The following is a 10,744-nucleotide window of genomic DNA, read 5'->3' as shown; positions in this document are numbered from 1 at the left end:
GCCGCGTGGAAGTCTCAACAAACACTACTGTCTTTGTTGGAGAGGTGCGAGCCGAGGCTCCCGTGGAAGCGGAGAGCCGGAGTGCAGCATGGGGAGACGGAGCACCGGGATCAGCAGCGCAGCTGTAAGATCCAGTTCATTTACTTTGATAATCTCGTTCTATCCAGACTGAGACTGCAGGGAGTCTAGTTCCAGGAGACCCGGAGCTCTTCTGTATTTAACCATTCAATCCCTAATTTAGGTGGACTTCAGATTTTTATGCACATTTATGGCATTAAATACTGGAAAAAGTGCGAACCCTTCTGATTTGCGCATAACTTTTCCCCCCTCAGTGCCACCAAGGACTAGACGGCGTTTTGTGTAGTCTACATTTGCAGTAAAGCTTAGTTCCGTCTGACATCTTTGTTTTAGTGCAACATTTCTGCTTGTCGTTGTAATGCATGCATATTCATATGTCTGCTGCTGTTCGTGCAGAGTTGTCTGTGTACTGTAAGCAGGAAAAATGCATCATATTGCGCTGTCTCTCCTCGAGGATGAATATATATCTTAGATGAGCCAATCGTTTTTTTATAATGACTTTTTATAATGACATATATTGGAATGAAACTAAATGTAACAAATCTGTCACACAAGAAGCTTCTAAAGTGAAATATTTGATAGAGAAAGGAGCTCAGGCATGTTTTAAACAATTTGATTTTATTTAAAAAAAAATGACAGTAACAAAATGTTAACAAACTTTTGAACATTTGCTGCCATGCAGACTGAAATGTATTTAAAGTCTTCAGGTAAAAACATTGCGCTCTGCTTAAACTGAGGTGTGTGCCATTAGCTGGCATCAGTCTCAGGTGATTTTTGCAGCTGGTAATGGGGACTGGGATCTTTAAAAGCATCGGCTATTCAAGCTGCACTTCCTCAAACACTGACGCTTTCCTGTAAAAGTGTAAACTAGTATATTTTTTCCCTTCACCGAAGGCTTGTAAATGTAGATGTCGGTCAGCTGTCTTGACTTTAAAACTTTTAACAGCCCATAAAGTAAACAGATCAACTTTTGTGTCCAACTAGGCTGTAAAGTGAGTTTTACAAGTCTGTCTTGGTGGGAGAGGCTACATGCTGATAAAAAGAAGGAAGCCCCCTCCCAGTTGAAGTTATGGCTTTCTCTCTCTATACATATATAGCATGGAGGACTTGCAAAGTTTAGTGATTAAAAAAAAGAGAGACATAAAACTCTATCCAGTGTGCCCTTATTAAATGCAGTTTAAAGGATATTACGAGGGACTAAATGGCTGTTTACAACACTGTAAAGAACCTGTATATGGGGCCATTAGAGCATGGTGCAACTGTACTGAAGGCTTATTCACTTCACTAAAAGAGATTTCAAAATTATTTTCAGGTCTTATATAGAACGATTACAGAGTTAATATTGTGTGAACACCTTCTCTGGTTGCTCGTCATCCACTAAAGTGAAACTAGAAAGAAGTGAAGAGGAGGATTAAGTCCAAACTCAGGCCTCTAGTCCAGAGCAGGGAGGGCAGGTTTCCATCCTGTCTCAGCTGTCCCCCCCCCCCAACCCTCCAGTGTCAGCTTCGGGGACCAGGACTTTGTCCAGAGAGGGGACATTCCTGGCCAACTGCTGCTGGTTGCCATAGGGAGAGGTAAATGAAACAACAGCAGTTGCATCGCTGCAGCTCTCCCCCACCCCTGTTCCCGGACTATCTAAAGGCCTCTATTTAGAGAGGCTCTCTACTGCGGGGACAAAGCTTTTGCAGGGATAAAGGAGGGAGGAGTAAAGAGCACAGGGCCCTGAGAGGGAGAAAGGGCTAGAAAAAGCAAAAAAAAAAAAAAAAGATGAGAGAGATTATGTCTGTCCTCAAAGCTGCTCCTCACACTCCGCTGAGAGAAAGCAAACTGTGAAAAAAATGACAAACACATCTTGGACATTTTTCACTGGCAGAGGCACATGTTTAACTTTCTAACTTCTGAGGCAGTAATTCTGCATGTTAGAAGACATTAATGATTCCTGCTGCATGTGTGCAATTAACAGTACCTTTGGTTAGTCTATGGCCTACAACAATTCAGTCCACCAGAAATAAAGTCATACATACTGGCCACAAATTAAACCTATAAATCAACGCAGGCAGTTCTTCAATATCCACAATTTATAACTTTCAAAGTATGCAAATGACTCAAACTGTAATTAAACATTTTATTTAATAACTTTGGACCTGCAGTAAAATTAAGAGGCAATAAAAAAGCAATTATCAAAGAAATACTTTTCACCCCCCCCCTCCCAAAAAAAAAAAAAAAAATTCTAGCCGTGCAACAAAAACACAAATGGTGAATATTCACGCTCACAAATCATTATTAGTGATGTTAATTTATTCAAAAAGTTCACACAGGAACACATGTCGTGTATATAGACAAAGGTCTGGGAACAATGCAGGGCCATCCAACAAAGAGCAAGTGCTAATTGCAAAATGTCGCTTCTCTATGACCTGAATTGCAGTTTCAATTCATATGCTGATTTAAGTTGTACTACAACTTTTTCTTTGCGCTTTGATGTCGCTTAAGTGGCCAAAATTCTCATTTCTGATCTTTTATGCCACAAAATATGAACAAAAGACAAGTAACGTAACCAACTTAGAATACATTTAAGACTGTTAGCTGTATAGTAAATACATGTTTTGTCAGCAAACTTTCAAAAAGAAAGAAAACTGCCATCAGCCCTGATTCATTGCGGAGATAAAGAGTGGACAACTGCTACAATGCTTTCTGATGGTCTGTTTACATCAGTAATACGCAGCAGCATAAAACGAGTAGTGATGATGAAGAGCAAAAACACACGCAAAATCCTCGTATTCCATGTATCACTCGGGCTCTTCAATTAAGTATTACTGATTGGGCCTTTAATGGATCTCATTTCAGAGGCTAATAATCTTTCATAGGAGTGAATCCAGCTGCACCGACAGCACATGAAGAGGCCAGGATTTAAGTCATACCAGGAAAAAGTTTCCAGGCACGGCTCAGTAATTCATTCTGGTAATATTGAACATTATTGTGGTGTAACATTGAAATCGGCCAAATCAAAAGAACATTGTGGTAATTAGGCTGTAATTCAAGGAATTACCGCATCGCCACACAGGCTTAAATAGTCGTGTTGGGAGAAACGCAAAGCACATTATTTTAATGGCGTAATATGCAAACTATGGCTCGTTTCAATTACGTGGCTTAACAATGCATAAATGATGCGAGCCTTGTTATTTGGACTGCAGGGTCCGTAGTTATTCAATCACACAGAGGGGCCAGCGTTAGGGGCCACGCTGCCTTTCCTCTCATGCACCGAGACGCAGTGAGGGTCGCTGCCAAACTGCATTTAAGGGAATAAAAATGAACAGTAGAGAATGTAAGCGTTAAATTAACAGTAGGATAATTATATGACCCGTGTGCTGTAAAGATTCAATTTCTAACGCTCTAATTAGGCGACTGTCTCCCCATACATCAGCTCACATCCCTCTGCCAATTTCTCACCAGAAAGCGTCCTGTGAGCGGAAATAATTTGATTTTATTAAGACACGGCTCGTGTAATGAAGAAAATCAAAGGAGGGGCTGGTTGAGTATGATATGTTTTTTAAATCACTGATTGTTCCACGATCTCAGTCCGCTGAGTCTTATTTAAAGACGAGGACATTGGGGTCCAAACTGAGGGAGAGAGGAAGGCGAGGCCCAATCACTCTTCGCTGTCTGTGAACGCCAAAGAACGATTATATTAACCCGTGTAATGAAAAGTATGTCCACCGCCCACTGCAGAGAGAGGATACAGCACCTTAACGTGTCAGACCTTTCAGAAAGAAATTTGTAATCATGATTATTTTCATAGTCTTAACTAATGAAACTTACTTATCAGTTTCCAGAACACAAACAGCCCAGAACACAGTGGGGTGGGTGTGTGTGTGTGTGTGTGTGTGTGTGTGTGCAGTAGGAAGGTTTTCACACCCATGTGCTGACAGGTATGGTTAGGTTTGGCTGTGCTCACCTTAAACCTGCCTTGCATATGCATGCACAGTATAAAAAAACAATTCATGACATCATCATTTTGAAAGCCAATCACAACTCAGTATGCAGTTTTGGTGTGATGTGATTTGAAAGCCTCCATTCACTGAAAACAGGCTTCTTGGTGATGCAGATGTGTTATCTTGTGTCCAGTAGGTTAACTTGTTTTGTTTAATTTTTTTCCAGTGAAATTTCAGTCTAAAATAAACCTTCAGTGAAGCTGCTGAACTTTATGTGTGGAACAACTCGCTAAATTAAATTAATTTAATTCCCGTCATTAACATTTATTTTTGTCCAGCCGACAGTCCAAAATCCAAAAAGATTCATATGGTTACCTTAGAAGCCGTAAACAGTCACTAGATATTCATATTTGAAAATCTGATTCGTTTTTTTTTACCTTGTATTTAAAAGTCTAATCAATATCAGAAAATACTAGAATTTAGTTTGATGATTTATAATAAAATATAGAAACAATACTGTAACATCTGTAGAAAATATATTTTTAAAGTAATGTAAATAATGTTATCATTGAAAATAATCTATGACTTTTCATAGTTTAAATGAAACAAACTCAAAATACCAGTGGACAAATGTTTACATAACTGTACTAAAGCACACACAATAAAAAAACAATTGTTTGCAGCATTACCACCTATGAATTACTAGCACAATATTGATATATCTTTTTTTTTTTTAAAATATCACGGTTATCTCTAATATAATACACCTCTAGATTCCTGTATGATATCCAGGCTTTCTTTGTAAAAGATAAAATCCAATGAAGCACATTTAGATTGTAACAGCTTTGTGTTTAATGCAGCAAAGATACAAACAGTCCCCGCTGGAGCATTATTGCTCTACCGTGGTGTCATCTTTGGGGAACAATCGTGATGAAATGGAAATCTGTTTACTTTGCATTTATCAGCTGCTTTGACTTTAGCTGATAGCAGAACTGATACAAAACCTTCAGATCAGAAGAATACAATCAGTGTGGGCTCATTTAAATACAAATAAAGTACATGCCTTATTTTTAATTTATGCAATAAAATAAGATCCCCTAATCCTGAGTATATACAGCCAGAAATATATGCAGCGAGCACAGATCACTTCCTTCGAAGTAATAACAGAGTTTTATTTCAGATTAGCTGTTCGGATGTCAATAATTCTCGCCAAGGCCCGTTTCGAATCTTGCATAACGAGAGCCGACCCACGCCTTTCATCCTTACTGTAATTGTTGTGTGCATCAAAGACGAGGGAGACTGACAGGCTGTATGGGAGGATTAATACAGTGGGTGAGTGACGACATACTGAGGCGGGAGGGAGGAGCGAGAGAGGGAGAGGAGAGCGAGAGACGAAGATATGGGGGTGAGGAGGAGGAGAATGAGAGAAAAGTAGGAGAGGACAAAAAGTGGGGAGAGAGTTAACGAGAGGGACAGCATTAATTGTGTGCTTTGTGCCGGGGCTCTTTTGCTGAGTGTGGCTGTCGAGGTGCGGGCGCTCACCCCTCCAGCAGCCCGCCGTGATCTGAGCCAGCTCTCAGACTGCTGTATTCCAATGCAATTAGGCCACTCAAAGGCCTGCTTAAAGCTGCACCCCCACCACACACACACACTGATAGCAACATCCCCTGTGGGTCCCCTTCATTGTAGCAGGGACGTGTATTCTGTCCCTCTTTGAGGCCTTGGATGAAGAGACCACCCCGGGGAGCTGAAAAAAAAAGCAAGGATTACCTCTCTTTCTGTCCCCTTTCCCTCTGTCTTTCTCTCTCTCTGCCTCTTTATCTTCCTCTCTTTCTGGTTTCACCTCTAAAGTCTATCAGCTCGGGCAGGCAACTGAGCTCAGCTCCCGTTAGCTTCTCCAAAGAGACACAAGTTGGAGCTCCTTTTTTTTTTCTTTTTGCAGGAGGAAACAGAAGAAGAGGAGCAATGAGGCATTCCTGTGATGGATGTCATTGTGGGACTGCTCTAGCAATACCACTTCCCTCTTCCTCTTTCATTATTCATGCAGTCATATATTTCAACAAGTGGCGTGGGGCGTGTAGCTCGCTAGCTCGTCCCCGTTGGCACAGGCGCCGCAGCCTCAGTCAGTCTGTCCCCCTCTGTGTGCTGTATTAAGAGAAAGCGCTCCATGATAGCAGAGCTCTCTTGGCTGGCTTTCAGTGCGTCTCATTCCCCAGAAAGCATTTAAAACAGATTACAAACCTAACGCTACACCTCCCCAATAAGAGAAGAGAGGAGGAAAGAGGAGGAAAAAAAACCTGGCACATTAGCACCTGCAATACTAGTCAATGGCATCAACAGATTAACGAGGTAATCCACACAATGAGGTCTTTGATTCGTGTGGTTTGGCAGGCAATAATGCCAGGCATAATACACACTGTTATTTCAGGCTGTCCCAGCACGAGAAAACCTGGCAGAAGCTGATCTCTCTCTCTCTTTTATTTATTTATTTTTTGTTCTTTCTATCAGATGAGCTTCTTTTTTTTTTGAAGATTTTTAACTTGTGCATCTGGCGCTTTTGCCCGTTTTCTTGTCGGGGAAATAACCTGCTGGCTTCTCCTGTGGCACATGTGAAGCGAGGAATCACAGGCTTTCTGAAGGCTGTTTAAACAGCAGGGCTGAGGAGCTCTCCATCGTCCTTCCCCCCTTATTTTTCTGCATAAGGACGTGCGTACAGGATAAGTGTGTGTGTGCGCGCGAGTGTGTGCGCGGAAGATCTCGCAGCCCCATCGCTCATGTGCGGCTCGATTAGCCCCACGTGCCTCGTTCGTCAGACGTGGAGGCAGAGCAGATGGCAGAAGACGCACCGTGTTACCATGCTGGAGCACTATGTAACGCTGCTCTAATTGAAACATCAATACTGCCCTGTCAATACACTACTGCTACTTTACAAAACACCTCCACCAACAGACCTGCACTAGACTGGCAAAGAAAAAAAAAAGTTTACCGCCCGGGGTGAAAGTAACTTTCTCTGTAACGCTTCCTGGTCTTTTTAATCTCCTAATATTAACACTTCACTTGCTTTCTGTTTGTATACAGCTTGTGGTGTTAAAGGAAGCATGCATGGGAAAAAAAGAAAAAAGGAAGAGATCCTCCTCAGCAGTATCTCCACTGTGGCAAAAATTTTAATGAATTGATAGAAAGTTGAGAGAGCTCACATGGCTGTGATCAGTAATTCGACGTTATTGGGAATTCAGTGGAGAACAGAGAGAAATTAGGCGGCTAGGAATTAATTTGTTATTTGTCCAACTCAATGAGGAGTGACGCAGCCCCCTTTAATGAACGGGGTAATCCATTTCTTATTGCACGGAGCTGAATTCACCCTTCATTGAAGTGGAAAAAGACAAACATATCTTCCACTAACCTTTGCTACTTCCGAAGGCAAACCAGGAGTGGGATCGGGGGTTGGGGGGCGGAGACGAGCGCTGCTGGAGCTATTTGTTTTTCAGAAACAGGGTTTTGGGGTTTGTGTAGGCGAGAAAGTGGGTTTCAAAGCCGACCTACAATAAGTCATCTTTGCTGATACCGAGGCCACAAAGTCAAAATACAGTACGCTAACTTGATTCATGATTAACTGGCTTTTCTGCACTGTGGAAAACTACAGTCTTTACGAAACTATGGTTCATGGTTGTGTTTTTAACTCCCTTCCCTCTGCCCCGCCCCCTCTCACGCCTTTCTGCTCACAGATCCGTCATCTGTTGGATCTAAAACGCTTGATTGTGCCGACATCCTGGATCTTCTGTGAGGGCAAAGATCTGCGCTCCTCATCCGCGTCGTCCCCGAAGGTCTCGGTTTCAGGAGGCTCCCTCTCAACAGTAGGTCTTGTTTTCTGGGCAACATGTGTGTCAAGTATCTGTGGGACAGTGTAAATAGTCATAAGATAGCAGTCTAGGGTCTGATTTTGCTCTTCAGTTCACTTATTGGGTAATTTTATAATATGAAAATTCTCCTACAATCGAAAACGCTGTACCTGAGTGGGTTACATTTCAATAGGGAAAAATCTCTTTAATTAATTAACTGAATATCACAATAGTTGCCAATTCAATTAAATAATTGTTTCAGCTGTTAAAAAACAAACAAAAACAAAAACAAAAAGACCAACCACATATCTATTATGAAAAAAAAAAATAAAGCATTCTGGTGGCCAAATGGGCAGAGTGCCATGTGTCTAGCGTGCAAACTCACATTCCTCGAATTCATTAAATCAAATCATTTTCCCTTCATCTATTCCACTCCTCAGTCTTCACCCCCCCTAACAGAAAAAGCACAAAAAACCCAAACTATAAAAATAACCTGTGTTTTAGGACTGGTGGGGGTTGCAGCTTACCTTGAAAGCCAGACTAGATGTCAGGCTCGACTTAACCGGTCTGTCTCCTCGAGTTTTTCCCATCTGGTTAATGAAACAGATGTTTCATGTTAAAGACAAACAAAATATGTACAAAATATGGCTCTGTTGTGTGAGGGAAGCGAAAATACACTGATTCCTGCATATCCCATAATCCAGATTTCTTCCAACCTGGTAATGAACCATATTTTTCAGCTTTTTAAAGTTATTCCTCACGGTCACACCAATGTCTTTACAGGCTGAGCAGCACTCGGCTACACTAGCAAGCTGCATTCATGTGCAAAACCAGTAGAGAAACTCTAATTTCTAATAAGCAATATTTTATTTTTAGCAGCTATGGTGCGTTATTTATTCTAGTTAAGGCTCCTTGTGGGCTTCCATCTGCTGCACTTCTCACCACCACCACTTGCAGCAGGAGTCGCGACTCCTTTGACATCCTTTTCCCCCTCCTTATGGAAGTCAAAAAGCTGAGAAAACACACAGAGGAAATGGGCCACGAGCTGTTCAGAGGAATCCAATTCAACTCTGTTTTTGCAAGAAAAAAGGCAAGGACAAACAGCTGAATTTGAAATCAATCAAACGCTGGCTCTGTCCACAGGAGCAACGTTCAGGCTCTGGTTACGATTTGATCTTGGCTCAAGTTTTCAGTGAGTGTTGACGTCTCAGAGTTGTGAGGAATCCCGAGCCGGCAGCTTACAGCGGGGGTTTTAGTGATACAGTATTTACAAGGCATGAGGAAGTGGGAGCGCTGCAACAGACGGCACCATACACGGTGCTTTCAATTATTTCTCACAGCATTCATGAAAATAGAAGCACAGCGGGGAGTACAGTATGAACGACAAAACTATAAAAAGACACGGAGTGAAAAGAGAACTCCCAAGCTAAAATAAATGGCGTTGTGTGCCGTTGCTTGGTGGAGAGCTCAGAAAAATGCATGCCTCCCAAAAAGAGTCAGAAATAGCGTAGAGTACAGACCAGAGTAGGGGTGATGAAGCAAAATGGATGCATAAATAACTGGAAGGAGGTTGAAGTTTGGATTTGAGAGCATCTTATGAATCGGTTTGTAGAGTTATGTTGGCCTGATGCTCTAAGCAGTGGGCATCAAAGAGCCTCTCATACACGCAGATCCATTCATAATATTAAATATGAAGGCTTGATGGAAACTTGCTGCAACTTACATGGGTTTCAGAAAGGAGAACACCTGCTTTTTAAGTTTGCGCTGTTAGCATGCTAATTCGTTAACATTTGCTAAGCACAAATGAGGCTAACGGGAATATGGCTAATTTTCTACTGTAGGTTATTGTTTGTGAACCTGCCACCTTAAATTATTGGCTTGATGATAATGCTATAGAAAAACAGACAGAATACATACATTTCGGCACATAATCATCATCAATCCGTCCTGTAGTTGATCGCATATATTTTTGGGGTCTGGATCAAAGCAGTGGACTGACTCCCAGCCCTACTGACCTTTCAGCTCATACCGCTATGCTGCTAACATGGGTGAAAACAAATGAAGCACCCAGTCCAAAGTCATGATGCTGTTTCTTACATCAGAGTGTTTCTCTCTGCACTGCCATGTTATATTACAGTCTTGCAGTATTTATATGCCTTGATAACTTATCAAACAAGCGCAGTGTGATGCTGCAAACCTCAGCTAAGGCTAAAACCCGTTCCAAAGTAAGAACTTAGAACAGAGACCAGATTGTGATATTTTCTTGACAACACCAAACAAAAAAATAAAATTGCAATAACTTTGCGTGAAAACAGACCAACTCAACCGATCACATTACCTGTTGGCAGAGGTAATACGATTCAACAGCAACAGCAGCTTCGGGTTTATGTTGTTTGCTGTGTATTAACATCATTCATTGTTCAATTAACAAAAATTTTTTTGGCATCAACCTTGATTGCTTTATTTAAAAAATATATATATACATATTAAAATGAAAACCCAAAGATATCTGTCAGACTGTTTGTTTTGTAATTGTGTCACAGAGTTCCCAGTTCAGATCAGAAATGATGGTGGTGAACACAGTGTTACTGTTATCCAAGAGCAAGGACGACAACTACGATGAACAAATAGAAAAATCCACGACCACAAAAAAAAGAATAAAAACAACCTCCAGATGAAAAGCTTCAGATTGGTAAATTTAGCATATTCAAGCGAATAGGCGCACACACCTACACTGCATCCTTTCTGCCCTCCAACACATCACCGCAGACAGACGACAACCAGCTTTTCCTCGAGCTGATCTTTCTCTCTTCTCTGAGATGAGAAGATGCTGGTGAGTAGAGAGAGGGAGAGGCTCACAGACAGAGACGTTTGTTTCCCAGCCCTTCCACCGTCTCC

General features: G+C 41.6%; 1 protein-coding gene across 2 annotated transcripts in view; it reads right to left on the bottom strand.

Annotated features, from left to right (window-relative positions):
* Positions 1–4,845: 4,845 nt before the first annotated feature.
* LOC102206784 (furin-like protease kpc-1) overlaps positions 4,846–10,744 on the bottom strand; it is a 200,413-nt gene continuing 194,514 nt past the window's right edge. For both annotated transcript variants that reach the window (XM_005741284.2, XM_005741285.2), the window contains exons 19-20: positions 8,374–8,436; positions 4,846–7,899 (exon numbers count right to left, since the gene is read on the bottom strand). In XM_005741284.2, the coding sequence (XP_005741341.1) occupies positions 7,738–7,899; positions 8,374–8,436 (225 nt within the window). In that variant the 3' untranslated portion in view covers positions 4,846–7,737. The remainder of the gene's footprint in view (positions 7,900–8,373; positions 8,437–10,744) is intronic.

This window comes from Pundamilia nyererei, unplaced genomic scaffold (assembly GCF_000239375.1).
Source record: "Pundamilia nyererei isolate P.nyererei 1_Seehausen unplaced genomic scaffold, PunNye1.0 scaffold00109, whole genome shotgun sequence".
NCBI classification, from domain to species: Eukaryota; Metazoa; Chordata; class Actinopteri; order Cichliformes; family Cichlidae; genus Pundamilia; species Pundamilia nyererei.
Note: the sequence above shows the minus strand (reverse complement) of the source record. Positions and strands in the feature narration are given on the sequence as shown.